Genomic DNA, 18,981 nt, shown 5'->3' with positions numbered 1-18,981 from the left:
GGATGTCTACCTCACTAATCAGAGTGTGTGTTTGACCTGCAGATTCAGACCTGGCATCCAATCACAGAGGATGTGTGTCACACTAAGGACTTCCTCGTCCCTGATTGGCTGATGAAAGTTCCCCTGAGCAGGTGCTCATGGTTAATATTATTATTTTTGGTGTTGTTGTTAATGTTGGTTTTATTATTGTTAATGTTTTCAGCGTGAGGTTTTACTGAGAAGAAATGTTGTTCACTTATTACTGTTGATTAATCAGTTTGATTGTATCTTTTATCAGTTAAAGTACTACATTCAGAAAGTTCTCACTTTGTAGCATTGTCTGTATTCTGATATGATTGGATAATTAACATGATTAACACGTGTTTTAGGAGCAAGAACTTCTTCATAAAATGTTTAGTTGTTAAAACATTGTGTCTAAGCACTTCATAATACTTCATAATAAAGGCAAAAAACAGATACAATTGTTTATTATTTTTCTTTCTTGCTGTCTTGCTGCGTGTATACTTTGAAATTTAAAAACAGAGTTTAACAAAGGATTTTGAATTTACTTTAAGTATAAGTTGGAAAACTTTAAATATATTGATGGATGTTTTCAATCTAAAAGAACACACAATTTCAAGTTCCTCCAATTTAATCTGAACTTCAGTACCTGTGTAGATGCCATTATCAAATGAAATATTTTAGGTACTGTTAACTCGAGTGTATTAGTAGGTCTGAATAACAATAGGGCATTGAGCAAACTTAGCGAGTTGACACGACATTAGTTGAGTTCACTCAAAAAACATTGAAATATAGGATAATTAGCTAACTTTGTACAGTAAAAGTATTCCTTTTTTGTACAAGAGTATAGTCAAGATCCCGAACACACATTCTTCAGTCATTGTACAAAATCCTTTTATTCAATATATTATTTCGGTTATTTGTTTAATACTGTAAATGTCATCACAAACGTGCACTAAGATTCAAGTGTCTGCTGAGTGACTTCAAGCACTTTTATAATTTATAAAAGCATTAAGGCACTTGAGGCAGTACTTAAAGTACAGCCTCTCGTACCGTATTGCTTAAATCAAATATGAGTATTGATTAAAAACTTTCTTACCATTATCAACATTATTATCTAACAAACACAATACACATTCTTTATTATATTAAACTCAATGTTATGATTATGAGTGTAACTGAAATTCAGCTTCTGTTTGCTTCAAATTGACACTTCGGATCAATAAGGATTTTCTTCAGTTTATTGATAATCTGTCGAACCGGAAGTAGAAACCTACTAGTGTTAAAATGTGATTATTATAAAATTGCTTTATGTACCCGAATTCTAGACTTATCTATAATTGATTTGACGTAAACATTGATGATCTGATGTTTATTATTCAGTGATCCAGATTTTCTTCCTCGGGCTTTTATTTTGAAGTCTTCCGGTGCGCGTTGACGCAGCGGGTGGCAGCTGGTGCGTCAGGAGGAGACCGAGATGCCACAACAGCAGCATCACCGGCCGCTGACTCCGTCTCATCTGCTCCCCGTCGGTTCCGCTCCTTACTGGGTCGCCGCTCATGCTTTGGCCGCGTAGCAGCGCGTCAGTCCGGGCCGTGATCGGAGGAGAGAAGCGTCGGAGCGGCGGCAGCATCTGGAGGTGAGAGATGGAGGGGGAGGGGGGGGGGAGTAGGGCGTGGAAGAGGGGACCAGTCTGTCTGCATGTCGGCCCGGTCTCTCACCCCTCCCTTGTCGGTCCTTGGGTAAACCGAATCCAAAGATGAGGCCCTTTTTATCTCAACCGCGAGCGCGCGCGCGTGTGTGTGTGTGTGCGTGTTGTATTAGACGACGATGATGATGATGTCATACACACGAACAGGTTGACTTCTCCAAGGACACGTCAGGTCTCATGATGTGCGACATTATACTACTTATAAAATGTATAATATATATGTAAACAGATATTTGTGTATGTAATATACATATGTATTAATATTAATATAATAGAGCTAAATTTGAAGCAGTCATGGCTCAAACATGACATTAACAGTTAAAGTTATTTTCTGGTTTCCGAGGATAAAACATGTCTCACTTGGCTCACCTGTCTACCTCTTTTTCCCAGGATGCTCTGGGGTTTCCCAGCAGCCCCTTGAAGATGAGTGTGACGTCATGGTTCCTGGTGAGCAGCTCGGGGACTCGGCACCGCCTTCCCAGGGAGATGATATTTGTGGGCCGAGAGGACTGCGAGCTCATGCTGCAGGTGAGTCATTGATCAGCCCATTGATCAACTGATAAGGTGATCAGGGTCATCCATCACTCTTTTGATTAAAGGCGAAATTTGATTAATTTTAGGATTAGGGTGAGATGAAGTGACCAAACAGAGAAATTAAACCAAATGTAAAACATCAAAATATCTAAAGATTGTTTCAGTGTATATATACATGTATATATATACTGTATATATATATATATATATATATATATATATATATATATATATATATATATATATATATATATATATATATATATTATTTATGGTTTTTGGTATATATATATACCAAAAAAAATCCATCAGCCGCCACTGATATATATATATATATATATATATATATATATATATATATATATATATATCTATATATATAGATAGATAGATAGATAGATAGATATCTATATATATATATATATATATATATATATATATATATCAGTGGCGGCTGATGGATTTTTTTTGGTAGTTTCAGTAAAAACATTCCAGTATGATTCAATGCAAAAAAGGGAATCAAACACGCATTATTACTTTGCAGTTAAATATTTAACATTTAAGGACATAATAAGGACAATATGTAACAATATTCAGAATATGATATAACTATAAATATCCAATATAAACATCATCAATGTCATAAAATGAATATATTATATTAAAGAATGAAATATATATATATTTATATATGGATCATATAGATTTATATAAAATATATTAGAACGTGTATGTGTATATATATGTATAGATAAGTATATCAATACATATATGCGTCCTGGTTGTGTGTCCTGTGTGTGTCGCAGCTGGGTAGCCATGTTAACTTTAACATGGTGACGCGCCGTTAGCATGTAGCTAACTAGCTAGCTAAAACTCCCAGTTGTAGAAGTCTCTACAGAAGCGTCATGTGTGCGGCTTCCCTTTCACGCCGGTCCGTGGTCCGGTTGTGAGTTCGGGCTGATCTGGGTCCAGCTGTTTTACCTCTAGTTTCTCCTAAAGTTCTTCTCTCGTACCGAGTTCGGGTCGGGTCTTCTTGGGAGGACGCTGCTGCTGGTCGCTCTTGTTCTGTTGTTAAAGGGCGCATAGAGACTCGCCCTGACAAGAGGCAGCGGAAGGCGGTGAAGGGCAAGCCCAAATCTCAATGTATTTTAGGACGCTAAAATCATAATGTCACTCAATATCTTTATCAGTGATTGGATAACTGCTTCTTAGACTCAGCATGACACAGGTGAGAGGTCAATGAGAGCTGATATATCAGATCTATTAGAGGCAGAAAGAAGTGTCCGAAGCAAAATTAAGGAAAACAGGAGACGCTCAAAATTATAAGTACGTTTGGAGATTAATTTAGCTTTGAGGGAAATCCGAAATAATTCTTTTAAAAGGCTGGTCTGGATTTAATTGTCTCTTTTGTCTTCAGTCTCGCAGCGTCGACAAACAACATGCCGTCATCAACTACAATCTCACCACCGACGAGCACCTGGTGAAGGACCTGGGCAGCCTGAACGGGGTGAGACAGGAAGTCACGCTGTGACTTGACAGCCAGAAACCAATCAACAACAGTAAAGTAGTTGCTGAGGGGCTGGGTGCACATGGAGAGGTGGTTACTATGGAAACGTGGGTCAGGTGGTTAGTGAGTGGGGTGGGATGGTGAGTTGAGGGGCAGGACGTTGTCTCTTCAGATCTGTAACCTGACCCATTCCCCCTCCCTCCACATCATTTCCTCTAAGTCGTTTCAATATATTTATTGTCATGTATACAGTTTAACAGGTGACTGTACAATGACATTCTTGTTTTGCTATGCCCTCCTTCCCCATAGCTACAGATGAAAAAAAGTTCTTTAAAGGGAAGTCTGTCCTTGATGTGTTAAAGTTGTGGCCCCCAGGGAGAATAGCGGCTGCTAAGGCTAATGGGGATCTAATTATTAAACTAAGACACCAGGGGGGGAGACTCCTCTGGTCCAACAAATGACTCTACTTCTCTCTTGATTTATTCCCCCAGTAAACATTGTAAACATGATGTTCTCAGTTCATGGTCTCAGTCTTTAGTTTCAAGTCTTCTTCAATGCAGCATGATGTTCATTTAGTGAATGATGGTCCATTTAGAGTCAAACATACCATGAAGCAGGGGATGCTTTAGGGCGGGGCTACACAATGATTGACAGCTGTCTAACAGAGATGTATACGACGTGTCTACGTCCTCTTCTGTCCTTATATGGTCAGTTCCTCTTGACTGGTCTAAAAAATAAGATGGAAGAATTAAAGAATCTGAGGCTTCAAAACCCTCTGCCGACTACGTGCACTTCTTACATATGGTCTATAATGTAAACAGATGGCTTGATTTGAGCTGCCTGTATTCTTGTAATAATGTGACAAAAAATACTTTGTGTTGTTCAACGCAGACGTTCGTGAACGACCTGAGGATCCCTGATCAGACGTACATCACCCTCAAACTGTCCGACATCATCCGTTTTGGATACGATATCCTTCATCAGTGTGTGTGTGTGTGTGTGTGTGTCTTTTATAACGTCACTCCGTTTCTTAACCTCTTTCTTACATTCTCATGTCTACATTCTGGAGAAAAGTCAACACAAAGTCCCAGAGGAGGCTCTGAAGGTCAGTGTCTCTTTGAGTCTCTCTGTGTGTGTGTCTGTGTGTGTCTCTGAGTGTGTGTCCTCTTATTCCAGCATGAGAAGTACAGCAGTCAGCTGCAGATGAGCCTGAAGTCTTCAGAGAAGGAGACGGATGTGGAGGACCGAGCAAGACTGGAGAAAACCCTTAGTACAAAGAGTACACAAGGTACATCAAAGTACATCAATTTACTTCCAACTACGTCAAAATTCTGTGGATATACAAATAATCAGAACATGTCTGCAGCGTCCTGTCCAATCAGAGGCCAGGGGACACTTCAACAGGCTGACATAAAAACATTTACACTGTGTGTGTCCGTGTACTTCAGAGATCCCGGTGAGTCGGCCCACTCCTTTGTACGGTCAGCCATCTTGGTGGGGAGAAGAGGATTATCCAAGTAAAGTTCAAACCAGCGACGAACCTTATGAAGGTAAACCTATATTTACAATAACATTACTTTTTTCAAAGCGACTTACAATAAGTATATTCAAACCAAAGGGAAAAGAACCAGAACAACAAAAATCAAGAAAGTACATTTTTTTTCAAGAAAGCCATATATATATAAATATATGTATGGTTCACTATGTAAAATGCAGCAGAAAGGTCAAGAAGGATAATGACAAAAAAGAAAAAGGCTGCTTTGGCAGTGTGGATTGAATCAGAGAGCAAGGTGGGCAGTTTCTGTTGCGTCCTACCTTGAATCCAGTCTGAAGGCTGTTGTGGTGGAGATAGGAGGAGAACTGGTTAAAGATAGCTCGCTCTAGAGTTTGGGAAAAAAGGGCAGAAGAGTGACAGGCCTGTAGTTGTTAAGTTCAGACGGATCAAGGCTGGGTTTCTTCAAGAAAGGGTTCACCATTGCCACAGGCCTGCAAGCTAATTACAGGAGACTCCTCCCCAGGTCTGATCAGCAGACTTTCACACACCTCCACCGCCCAGCCAACATCAAAGAACCTCCTACACAACCTGCTTCCTTCTCAACTCTCCCAATCGACCCCCAGTGGCACTGAAGATATGCAAAGAAGATTACATCCTCCATCACAACATGAAATCGCAATAATTTTGGCCACATTAAACGCATAGACTAACACGTTAATTTTTATAGCCCTAATTGCTGCAGTATCTTAACGTGTTGACATACCCAGCAGTTATTATAAATTGCCACATCAACAAACAGTTTAGTGAAACGTATAATGTAAAGGTTGTTATTATATTTACTTAAGTTTCCATGGTACCTAAATCATCAATGTTGTTAATATTAAATCTTGGTTTCTGTCAGAAGTCCAGAGAGATGCTTCGTTGGTGGACCTGGACTTTACCGGATCTGAATCTCTTGCAGAACCCCAACCAAAGACCGCGTTCCCCCCGTACCACCGAGAGCCCAGCTACTTTGAGATTCCCACCAAGGACTTCCAACAGCCTAACACTTTGGGCTTGGAGCTTCACGAGATTCCCACCAAGGACACGGACACACCTAGAGCCTCTTCGCCCCCTCCAACTGCGACCCCGCCGGTGGTCCAAAGCCACGCCTCTTTCACCATCGAATTTGACAACTGCATGCCAGGCAGGATCAAGATCAAGGACCACGTAACCAAGTTCACCAACCGGCAGGGGAAGCAGCAGGCTCCGCTCAACTGCCATGCCCTCACCAAAGCCACACCCACAGACATGATGTCAGTGGAAAGCAAAGTGGCTGATTGGCTGGTCCACAGCGATGTCAGCATCATGAGAAGACGTCCGACGTGTGAAGATACTTACAGCACCAAGAGCGACCTAGCCGTCAACATCAAGACGCTTAGAGGTCAGAGGTTACCCAAAGCACCGCGAGACGGGTGGGGAGGTAACATGTCGATTAACAGAGTGTTCTCTTCTCATCAGGTCACCATCACGAGGACGGGACACAGAGCGACTCAGAGGACCCTGTACTTTCAGATGGAAGAAGTAAGTCTCACCACTCCATCAAATCAGAGCAGTCAGATGCGCCGCACCCATCAGAGCCCTCTGTCCATGCCCAGTCGCCTCCATCGCAGCCACTCAGCGAGCCGGTGCGGTTCTCTCCACTTGGACCTGCACCTTCTCTACCTTTCCCTACTGAGCATCTTCTTTCCCAGAGTCCTCCTCAGGATCAGTGTCCCGCCACAGACAAGCCTAAACAGTGCCCCCCAGAGCACCTCACCCAGCAGGCCTTTGTCATCGAGTTCTTTGACGACAACCCCCGCAAAAAGCGCTCACAGTCCTTTACACACAACCCGGGCCATGCTGATTCCTACTCCGCCCTGAAAGCCAAGCTGGAGCGCCGGAAGGGCGGCGAGAGGCCGGCGTCTGTGCACGGTCACCTCCCTCACACCCAGCAGGTGACAGTTCCTCTGAAGGGCCAAGGTCACGGCGGCCCCCAAAGGTCGAGCTCTCTGAAGAGGGAGAAGACCGAGGGGGAGGTGGCCCCCTCCGGATCCTCCTCACGCTCCTCCTCAGGTATCACCGTCAAACCCTTCGGCAGCGTTGGGAAGAAGTCCAAGCTGGCCCAAGAGTTTGCTGCTGAGTTCTTGAAGGATTCTATCAGGCAGGATTCCTCCCCGACGAAGGATAAGATGCCACCCCCCCCGATGTCTGCCCCACCAGTGATGGTGTCGCCTGCGCGGGGCAGAATTCCCTCCCCCCAAGAGTCTCTGGCACCTTCCTTGGTGTCCTTTCCCACTTCCCACTTGCAGCCCCCAGCAACGTCAAAGTCCTCGACCCCCCTCCATGCTGCTATCCAGAACCCCTCTCCAGTCCACTCCTGCGGGCCTCCCGTGTCCCCCGTGCTGCCCTTGGGCATCCGACTAGGAGACCCCAAAGTTTCCCCGAGGATGATTAGGAACGAGGAGGACGACAGCCTGAGTGACGCAGGGACCTACACCATCGAGACAGAGTCGCAGGACCAAGAGGTGGAGGAAGCTCGCAACATGATCGATCAGGTGACCCCAAAGTGACCTTAAACTGTTGTTAACGTCTCACCCGGCACAGGATTTTCTATGAAGCAGCGTTCCTGATTCATACTGCTGATGTAAAAGAGTAGAGACAATATTTCCTTGTGTAAGAGAGGTTTTTAGGTTCTGTTAACTTCAGTAAAAGACACAAACATCCTTTTAGAGTGTTTTAGTTAGGGGTACCGGTAAAGATTTGTGTTACCTCGAAATAAGTTCCCAAACTACACCCCCCACCCCTCTGCCCCCATCTCGAAAGCCATCAAAAGCGATCCATATATAACTGTCAAAACGAACATTGCCGAAAAGGTTCTTTAAATGTATCGGAGAGGTAGAAATATGTACGTGTGCTGTGCTTGAATAAACAGTAGGTTTTAAATGGCTTTAGGGACGCATGGAACCTCTTATCCTTCCTGCGCCTTCCTGCCCCTCCTCATGCATGCCCTGTGCTCTGACAGGTGTTTGGTGTCCTCGACTCTCCAGAGTACAGTGGTGTGAACACTGGAGTCTATAGACCTGTAATAAATGATGGCAAGGATGAGCAAGCTAACCTGCCTAGTGATGGTAGCACTGTGGACCAGTTGCATGGCTTTATCCCAACTGCTATCAGCGGCCCCCCAACAGTCCCCACGCAGGTAAAAAAACAGTAAGAACAGGACCAGAACCGTGGAAAACACACCTGTGTAGAATGTTCTAATCCCAGTTCATAAAGTCTAGGTTAATCCCTCAGATTCTCCTGGTACATAATTTATTAAACTCTTTGGTCTCTTGTGTCTCCGGTCCGGTGTAGTTCATCGTGCTTTTCTGCTCTTCAGGTTCCGTCTGCTCAGCCAGCAGGTCCAGACAGACCGAAGTGGGTCTCACGTTGGGCAAGTCTGGCGGATGGTTACGCTGAGCCCGGCTCCAATGTGCCTCAGGGGGAATGTATGGAAGGTACTGCTTCTGTCTCTGCAGTTTATCAGAAGATGATGTAACAAAGACTTGGTTAACAAACAAATATTGTTGTACCACATGTTTATCTTCTATCAACCTTAGAGTCTCATTTAATATTAATTCCAATATTAAGAGTTAGACAATCCAATCTGATAATAATGCAGAACTTTAAAGGCACCTCTTGACCCCACATGGTTCATGTTGGAGAGCAGATGGACTCATGTGATCTTGTGGTGTATTTATATTCGTGCCTTAAAACATGTTTTGAAGCACATATGTCAAACGGTCAGCGCCACCCATGGCCATACCATTCGCCGGTCGGATCGTCAGCGCCACCCTCCCTATGATTTTAATAGTCTAGTGTTCGTTCGAAGTGGGCAGTATCTGGCCCGAACCTGAAATGAGTTTGACACTCTTGTTTTAAAGTAAATATAGTATATTTATGATCATTTTATTTGAAAAGATGACCTGAATTGTATTTGTAGATTTGCGCTTGGTGAGCCGGTCGATGGTGAATAACAGCTACGATAATTCGGAGTCGGAGTCGAGCCACAGCTCCAGAACCAGAAGGCTGCTTCCCCAAGTGCCTCCAGAAAAGCTAGACAGCATTTCCCCGAGTATCCTAATCTGCCACGAGGGCTTGCAGGAACCTCTGGATAGGGTCACCAATCCTCCATATACACAGGACTCCACCCTGCGCCTGTGCGTTCAGGATGATGTGGACCCGGACAGCCTGAGTGACGCTAGTCGCTCAGATGATGGGCCAGTTCTGGAGAACACAAGTAAAAAACAGCCCAAGACCGGATCTTTGTCCAAGGGGGTAGCCGGTCCTCCGTTCAAGGATCCAGAGAAAGTGTCTCCCTCCTCCAAACCTACCTGCTTCTACATCGGTTCTGACGACGGTCCTGGAAAATCCGACCAGGCCTGGAGCCCGGTGCAGTTGGACAGGACCCGCGATCCCCCAACAAAACCTCCCGCTACCACCGTGCTTATCCGACACCTGAGCGGACATGAACCCAGGAAGGCCGGCGTCAAACCCAACAGCTCCGCTCCGGATCTCAAGATACAGGACAAGGATTACGTCCCTACTACAGACGTCTGCGTGTCCTCCATTGTCCGGCAGGAGAGCTTCACAAAGGACCGGCCCAGCGATACCGTACAGATGAAGAAGCTCCCGCACATCTCCAGCCACCCATCCCTCAGAGATATGGAGCAGAGGAGGGAGGCCATCCAGGACCCGGGGTCCTTCCTTCGGGAGGGAACTCCGACCTCCCTGGACTCTAAGTTACCCTCGTCTGGCTCTGGTCGTAGCTCGAAGAAAGGTGGCTCCTCCACCCACATGGACGACTCCTTGTCCGGTGAGTCGGACGTCGACACTGCGAGCACCGTGAGCCAGGTGAGCAGCAAGAACGCCCCAATAAGCTCCACCTCCAAGAAGTGCGCCTCCATTGGTGTACTCCAGAAGGAGAAGTCCTCCTCTGGCTCTTCGGTCCAGCAGAAGGGACGACAGCTCTCCGCCCGCGAACGTCTATCTGAGAAACGCCGGAACCAGACAGTCGTGGACCCGTCCAGCAAAGCGGAGGCAGCAAAGCGCTTCCAGATGCGGCGCAGCACAGGGACCCGCGGGTCTCTGGACCTCTCGCAGGGTAAACGGGGATCTACTCAACACTGGACCGAAACGACATCATCCGATCATGAGGTCTCCCGGCCTACTGGCCGCGGCAAGAAAACGGTCGCTCCTTTTCAGAAGGAAGACGATGGGAAGACACCCAGGGCCGCGACTCAGCAAGTTCTGACTCGGTCCAACAGCCTCTCTGCACCGCGGCCTACTCGCGCCTCCATGCTCCGCCGTGCCCGCCTTGGTGAGACCTCAGACAACGAAGGTGCGGAGACGGACCGGGGCTCCCAGAACTCCGATCACGTTGCCGCAACAAAAGTGTCGGCCGACGGGAGGAAGCTGTCCCGGCTAGATATCCTGGCGATGCCGAGGAAGAGGACCGGCTCTTTCACGGCTCCCAGCGACACAGAGACTGCTTCCGCCAGCCGCTCTGCCAACCACAACTCAGAACCCGGCACCCGGATGAGGTCCGTGGGCGACGCCCGCCAGACCGCCAGTAAAGGGGGAGTAGTTACAGGGAAGCAATCGCGGACTCGGTCTAGTGGAGCCAAGTACACCACCGCCGGTGAGTCTTGGCCACATTCAAATTATTCTGCTTCTCCAATATTGACATCTTGTCTTTTTAATAATGACTTCGCTCTATCATCTGTACAATATCACTTTGGATGATAAGTCTTAAAAATATGATTTATTATTCATAAAATTATACATTTTACACAAGAATACATTTTTTTGCTTGATGAATGTGTGATGGATCTTACAGTTGTCGAACCTGTTGCAGACACAGCTTAGCAGATTGGTCTCTCTTATGTCCTCTGCCATGTTTGGAATAAAAATGTGACTAATCACATCCTGGCTGTTAATGTAATGTAACCAACATAAAAATGAGTCTAAATGTTCTCCAGGTTCCCGCCGCAGACAGAAGGGGTCCGACTCCTCCTCCTCTGAGGGTGAGTGCCCAAACGGTGTCGTGAATCCCAAAACCAAGCGCTCATCCCACCCGCCTTCCGCCACCCAGACGCAGCGCCACCGGGCCAATGCCACCCGGTCTAAGTCAGTATCCGTGGAGACGGAGGAGGACGCGGACCCAAGTGAAGTGGACCCGTATCAGAACTGGTCCACGCACAGCGCAGAGATCGCCAAGTAAACACCAACAACAAAAACAACAAACAAATACAGAGTTATGTTTGCTGAAGGAGTCTGTGACCTTACCCAGTTTCCACTGCAGGCTCAGTCAGGATCTGGCTAAGGATCTGGCCATCCTTGCAAAGGAGATCCACGATGTCGCCGGAGATGGAGATGGAGACTCGCCCAGCGTAGAGAACACCACCTACCACAACATGCCAGCCTCCACCATCTCCGCCAAGGAGGAGGTTGGTGAAGCTACACCACCACTACAAAAAAAACTCCATCCACTGCTTCGCCATCCACAGCTACTCCACCACACATTCAGTACACCATCACAACAACACCATCACCGGGCTCCACTATTTCCGTCAGGAAGAAGGTGGGTGAAGCTACTGCTACACCACCACCGCTAGTTTTGCACCAAAAAAAGATCATGCGGCTACATTACTCAACCCACCAAACCGCCACATCTAAAACACCCCCACAGCATATGCAGTACACCACTATTGTTCTCCCTTGTGACGTGTTTAATATCCGATTGATCCTGATCAGCTGATGTCATCATTTTAAATTTAGTAAAACATTTTGTAATTGTCTCTACAATATTAAAAAAATAGTGAGGGAATGTTGTTCTGGGTTTAGGTTCCAGATGATGTCTTCATGCTGTGGATTCTCATGGTTAATTTCTTTGTTGTGCTGCCCAGAGGGCATCTTATCCATACCTGTGTGGGGTTGGACCAGCTAAGGTGTCTTACTCTAACTCATCACTCCTCCCACAGTGTGATTGGTTTCTTCTCCATCATGTCCCTGCCATCACTGATCCAAACACTCCCCTCCGACCAGTTGGATTGTTCTGAAGCACAAGATTTTCTGATTTGAGTGGATTGGTTCAAAGTAAAGATCAGAACAAATCCAATTGGATTAGGGTATGAATTGATCGACAGGTGAACAACTCTATTCAACTCTACTAAACTAACGGATTCTACCAGATCCAATTCTGCTGGACTCTTTCCAGCTCTGGCAGACTCTACTGGTCTTTACCGGACTCCATCTGACTCTATCAAACTTGGATATTTATTGAAGTCTGATTTCTGATCAGATTGGTTTTGCGTTTCCATTAACTTCCATTGGCCTGCACAATGAATGAACTGGCTTGACTGGTTTTGTGACAGTTCATGGAGCTGGGGCTGACCAGTATGACCCTCCTGCACTGCTGAACCTCCCTGTTAACGTGACACGTTGTATCCCAGCACCACTAAAACTCACTGCCCTCCTCCATTGAGCTGCACGTTGCATGTGGCCTTTAAGCCTGTCGCTCGCCAGTTCAATACCCAATAATCAGTATTTGTATCACCGGATCCCTTTACTCTCTTTCCAGCTGGTCCAACATATCCCCGAAGCCAGTTTAAATTACCAGAAGGTTCCTCCGGGTTCTGCCGCCATCTCGGATCTGGACTTGAACATGAATGAGCCAGAGCCCGGTTCAAAGCTCCGCCGCCTGTGCAACCGTGAAGAGGTCACCATTTAATACTCGAGGCAGTGTCCATGTGTTTATTGTGATTTAATAGAACTTAAAAACAAATCACCTAAAAGTAAAGTACAATGGACTTCCCAACAGCCAACTTGTTGTCAGCTAACTCTTCTGTTGGTAGTCTGACTCGGTTCTCTGGGTGACGTTCATAGATATATATAAAGGCTAGATGTCTTACGACGGAGTATAAGACGTCCGCACATGGCGGCCATCTTGGCAGGAGCAGCTCGCTCACCCATAACATTGTGTTGGTAGTGGTACATATAGTTTAAATCAGTGATTCTCAACTGGTGGGTCGCGGACCCGTTTTTAATGGGTCCTGGGCCTTTGCATGGGAAAATAAAAATTTGAATTAAAAAAAAAATCACAAAAAAATTCATCCTGTAATATTATTTTGAAGGGACTTTTTTAATGCAGCGGAGTGTCGTTTTTTTTGCCTGCTCGTCTGTCCATGTTTTCAGCCGCGTGTGCCAGGTTGGGTCAAACCATTCTGATATGGGGGAGACAGGTTTTTAGGATAATTAAACATCCTGAATATAAAATCTAAAATTCAGCTTATGAACTTGATTTTGAATTAATTTGAGAAGTTGAGAATGTTCCTCGATTTGGGTCGCAGCTTGTCATTAAGGGGTGATGGTGGGTCCCGGAGCCAGACCAGTTGAGAACCACTGGTTTAAATAACCATAACTTGCTCAATTTTCAACTGATTTTTAGACGGTTTGGTTTTTTATCAATGTAAGAGATGTAGTTATCACTACCAACACAAAATCATGAGTGAGACCCTACCAAGATGGCTGCCATGTACGGACGTATGACTCTTTTGGCCGGCAACACAGACGAGACATTCAATTGAATTAAATTCAATTCAATTAATTTTATTTTGTATAGCCCAAAATACAAATTTGCCTCAGAGGGCTTTACAGTCTGTACACATGCAACATCCTCTGTCCCAAAACCCTCACATCGGCACAGGAAAAACTCCCCAAAATATGAAAAAACCCTTCAATGGGGAAAAAAGGAGAGACAGCGAGATCCTCCTTGTGGCACTGGCAAGCAATGGCAACCGAGTGGCACCGTGTGGCACCGAGTGGCACGCAGTGGCACGTCAGTGGCAAAACAAGGCAAGCGAGTGGCAATTGCCAGTAATTCAGTGGCAAGTCCGGAGCGAGCGTCTCAGTGGCACGCTGAGTGGGCGGAGCCAAGTTTTCCTAGAAAACGGCCGTTGACGTTAATACCTTTTTATTTGATTTTTTTTATTTATTTGAGACAAATGAGCGCTCGTTTTCCAGAGCAGGGGCTCGTTATAGCTTTGGACCAGATACTGGCCACTGCGATCTCATGTCTGCGGGTTCCATGTGGGGGCGGGCGGGGGTCCGTGTGGAGGTTCCGCGGGGATGTGGTGGTCCTCGGAACACGCCAAAACCCCCCCTCACGGAGCCCCCCGCAACCCCGCCGTGTCGCTCCCGGCCGAGGACCACCACATCCCCGCGGAACCTCCACACGGACCCCCGCCCGCCCCCACACGGAACCCGCAGACATGAGATCGCAGTGGCCAGTATCTGGTCCAAAGCTAAAACGAGCACCTGCTCTGGAAAACGAGCGGTCACTTGTCTCAAATAAATAAAAATAAATAAATAAAAGGTATTAACGTCAACGGCCGTTTTCTAGGAAAACTTGGCTCCGCCCACTCAGCGTGCCACTGAGACGCTCGCTCCGGACTTGCCACTGAATTACTGGCAATTTCCACTCGCTTGCCTTGTTTTGCCACTGACGTGCCACTGCGTGCCACTCGGTGCCACACGGTGCCACTCGGTTGCCATTGCTTGCCAGTGCCACAAGGAGGATCTCGGCCCTGCTGGAAAAAAGGGAAGAAACCTTAGGGAGAACGTCAGAGGAGGGATCCCTCTCCCGGGATGGACAGACTGCAATGGATGTCATGTGTACAGAATCAACAATGTAAAAGATGTACAATACATTCAACTCCTCTAACAGAAATCATACAAGTAATTGCAAGTAGCAGAACAAGTGTACGGCAGGACCACTGCAGGGACAACCTCCATCAGATAGAACCTGATGGTGGTTGTCCCTACATCTAGCCTTTATATATATATATATATATGGTGAAGTTAGTCTAGTGCATCTAGAGGCTAAAATCCTCTTTTCTGCAACAATATACAAATAATATAAAAAAGTAAATATATATAAATGTATGTCAAAGTGTAGAAACACGTGTAAAGTTTTGGCGCTAAAGGTCAGCGATTTGTTCACATCTTGATATCCAGACTCTGGCCGTTCAGAGATAAGAAGACAACATAACACTAATATTTTTAACTTCCTGAGACTGCAGTGTGAACATTTCTAAAACTCATCACACTAAAGGAGACTGATGCAGTTAGTTTTGGTGCGCTGGGAGATCAGAAGATAAAGCTGCTGTTGATGTCAGTGGTGACGTCTCAGACTCATGCGGTTCCCTCTGTATGAACGCAGGTTATTCTGGACAACCTGATGTTGAACCCCGTGTCCCAGCTGTCTCAGGCCATTCGGGAGAACACGGAACAGCTGGCAGACAAAATGAAGTAAGGGAGACCTCAATGAGGTTTTGGCAAACCTTTTGAGCAGGGGTGCCCAATAGGTCGATCGCCAACGCAGTGCTGGTAGATCGCCTCTCAGTAAAAAGTCTAGTTAGGTCACTACGCTTGCTCTCGACTGCAGGAGCTAACCTTGGATTCCTTGCTTACTAACAGAAACACTTAACTCGGTTATCTGACTACAAACCCCACCCCCTTCCCCAGCGAGGCTGACGGGGGAAGGTAGTGAAGTAGATCACCATTACTTGGTCAATTGAAAAGTAGCTTGCAAGCCGAAAAAGAGCGGGCACCCCTGCTTTAGAACGATATTGAGTTTTTATTTAAGGATTCAGTTCTGGACAACCCTTCAAGATACAGGAATTAGTCTGCACGGGTTGTGACCCCACGGTGTGTTTTCAGGGTTCTTTTCCAGAACAAGGCTGGGGTCTGGGAGGAGATCGAGGCTAAGATCAACGCTGAGAACGAAGTCCCCATCCTGAAAACCTCTAACAAGGTTCTTCTGTAACCCAAGTGTGTTACTTTGAGGATGTGATCAATGCACAGCTGGAATTTTTTACAGTTTTTTCTATTCCCATTTGCAGGAAATTACATCGATTCTGAAAGAGCTGAGACGAGTCCAGAGACAACTGGAAGGTAAACAAAATTTACACCCAACATTTTCGGCTTTGTTTTTGTATCAGACATAACGTTTATATCCTCATGATATCCAACCATTATTTCACAGACACTTACCTTGCCTGAAAGACATTTTTTCTGCATTCTTTGGAACATAAAACAAAGTATACAGAGTCCAACTTCAGTGGCCCATGCTAAGCACTGTCTGTGCGAGCCAGGGTGTCCCCTTTGTGTGTAAGGCTATGCAAACCACTTTGTGCTAAACTAGGCCAACCACTATTTGTGCTACCCACACTGTGCTGAGCTAAAGCAATTACTAATAATGCTGGGCAATGCTCACCACTGCTCCTTCATTTGTTCTAGTGATAAACACCATCGTGGAACCCGGCGGGGTTCTCCAGATAGCGGCTGCCGGGACGTCGTCTCTCGCTCAGACTCGATCGTACACCCGGGAGAAGAAACCTGCTTCCAAACCGCACAGCGCCACCCCGACCTCCAACGCCAACACAAGCACCAGAAGACCACCTCGTGGACCCGAAGGGGCCCATTATGTGGCCTGAGCCGCCCCGCTTGCTGAAGCACCCGTGGGGCGTAGCCATGAATTCTCACAGTCGCCGCCACATGCCCAGCCTCTTTCCAGTGATCAGCTGACCGGGTTACCAGCTGTAGCACCCGTGAACACCAAATCCATATGGCGGTTGACCAGCTGTGTCCCAGTTCCATACCAAACACCAATAGTATACTGTGCTACTCCTTTCTCATAGTATGGTGTACTAGTACACCGATGGAGGTCAAACCAGAACCCAGAGTTCAATGTGTGGGTTCGACTGCCCTTTAAGCCGGTGGTGAGGAGGAAGACTGCAGTCCACTGAATGTTTAGATACATCCTCCAGATGATTAGACACAGTAATTCATAATATATCAGGGTCCTACTCATATATCCTCCTGTTTGATCACTAAACGGAAAGTAATGCCTTTCTACAACCTGAACATAAGTTTAACAAGAAGAACTTTTTCTGAAAGAATCAATAAGATTATTCATGACTTTCTGGTTCCCGGTCTTCCTGGGGGGGTTCACGGTGCTCCAGATCCTGCAGGGGGTCCTAAGGTGGTCCTAATCTTTCTGGGTGTCACAAGGTGTTCCCTTGGAGCAGTGCATTTGAGGACATCAGTCATTAGTAGCTGGGACACAACTGAAGTTAATGACTTATCCCATTGTCACATGTCCCATTGTGGGACACCTGCTGCTCCGCAGACGCTCGTTGAGTTGTGAATTCATGGTTCAATAAAATAAGTCTGTAGAAGCTTTGGCGTTGCTGAACAACATTTATTGAAATACACAACCTGTTGATCGATCGGCTTTGTGCTTTAATCATCTGCTGCGGCACCTCATTTGATCAGATGATCTGTTGTGTTTTTGTATGTAGAAGAAGTCTTGTTATATTGACTGTAAATGGTCTGAATGCCTGGAGTTCAAACAGTCGATTACCCTGATGGTCCTTAAATGCATCGCCTTCCTCAAATGCAACTGATGAAAAGATGTTGTGTTTTTGTTTCACTTTTGTCAAACTGTGAACTGTACTAGGAATGATAATAATAACAATAATAATAAGATACAGAAGCTTTGAGATAAATACAATCATTATTATGTGTTCAGTTTGGAAAGATCCAACCAGAGAAACACAACCACAGACGATCTACCTGACCTGTCTCATGGGTTCAGTTCATTCACATAGGTTTATATGTGAACAACCCATAATAACCTCCTGTCTGACAATAGAAACCATGAGTGTGAAATCATCTTGAGGTATAGGGGTTCTTCATCTACATAGTTTAATGAATGAAAATTGAGCCAGATGTTTTTATGTAAACATGCTGACAAAAAACAGGAATTTAGGAGGTAACAACGTATTTATAGTTTCACCTGCTGGGAACACCTACTCAGTGTGTGTGTGTGTGTTTGTTCACATTTCATATTTCATTGGGTTCATCGGGTCTAGGACCCAGTTAGCCTAGCTTAGCACAAAGAATGGAGGCGGACGGAAACTGCTGAAACTTTTATTTTGTAAGGTGAATGTTTCCTGTAGGCAGTGAGGGATTGAGGCCAGTTCACCAAATGTGCACTTTTTTATTTAACAGACACCTGGCTTTTTATTTTGACAGTTGTGCTTTTTTATTTTGACAGTCCATTGAGTTTATCGGCCCACAATACAAACCTGAATGGCAGCTGCTGTGATGATTTTATTGCTGCTGTAGCAGGTGATTGGTCGGCTGTGTTTTGTTGCATGTGACTGTTTCCTGTTAAAAAAAAGCTTTTTTATGCTCATTTATTTATTGTTTGTATCATAGAATCATTTGTAATAAAGTGGTCTCATCTGATGCTTGATGACATGAACCTAAAATCTGTGTTTGAATACAACAAACTAGTTTTCTGTGTTTTATCCTGTCCACCAGGTGTTTTATTGATCATCTGTCCACCAGGTGTTTTATTGACCATCTGTCCACCAGGTGTTTTATTGATCATCTGTCCACCAGGTGTTTTAATGACCATCTGTCCACCAGGTGTTTTATTGACCATCTGTCCACCAGGTGTTTTATTGACCATCTGTCCACCAGGTGTTTTAATGATCATCTGTCCACCAGGTGTTTTATTGATCATCTGTCCACCAGGTGTTTTATTGACCATCTGTCCACCAGGTGTTTTATTGACCATCTGTCCACCAGGTGTTTTATTGA

General features: G+C 45.5%; 1 protein-coding gene across 7 annotated transcripts; it reads left to right on the top strand.

Annotated features, from left to right (window-relative positions):
- The first annotated feature begins 1,424 nt into the window (after nucleotides 1–1,424).
- cep170bb (centrosomal protein 170Bb) lies at nucleotides 1,425–18,640 on the top strand. Of its 7 annotated transcripts, none has more exons than XM_062559533.1 (20): nucleotides 1,425–1,639; nucleotides 2,102–2,239; nucleotides 3,663–3,752; nucleotides 4,644–4,724; nucleotides 4,801–4,857; nucleotides 4,929–5,040; nucleotides 5,201–5,302; nucleotides 6,152–6,670; nucleotides 6,748–7,823; nucleotides 8,291–8,467; nucleotides 8,648–8,765; nucleotides 9,251–10,948; nucleotides 11,289–11,526; nucleotides 11,612–11,756; nucleotides 12,216–12,257; nucleotides 12,890–13,027; nucleotides 15,530–15,618; nucleotides 16,030–16,123; nucleotides 16,212–16,263; nucleotides 16,609–18,640. In XM_062559533.1, the coding sequence occupies exons 2-20, from the start codon at nucleotides 2,135–2,137 to the stop codon at nucleotides 16,803–16,805; spliced, it is 5,130 nt and encodes a 1,709-aa protein (XP_062415517.1). In that variant the 5' UTR covers nucleotides 1,425–1,639; nucleotides 2,102–2,134; the 3' UTR covers nucleotides 16,806–18,640. The 7 variants fall into 7 exon arrangements, with proteins under 7 accessions (XP_062415517.1, XP_062415521.1, XP_062415519.1 ...); XM_062559535.1 differs by having other exon boundaries at nucleotides 1,426–1,639; nucleotides 6,209–6,670; XM_062559532.1 differs by having other exon boundaries at nucleotides 1,426–1,639; nucleotides 6,149–6,670.
- Nucleotides 18,641–18,981: the final 341 nt, after the last annotated feature.

The sequence above is a fragment of the Pungitius pungitius genome, chromosome 20 (genome assembly GCF_949316345.1).
Source record: "Pungitius pungitius chromosome 20, fPunPun2.1, whole genome shotgun sequence".
NCBI classification, from domain to species: Eukaryota; Metazoa; Chordata; class Actinopteri; order Perciformes; family Gasterosteidae; genus Pungitius; species Pungitius pungitius.
The sequence above is the reverse complement of the archived record's forward strand: the minus strand, read 5'-3'. Positions and strand labels throughout refer to the sequence as shown.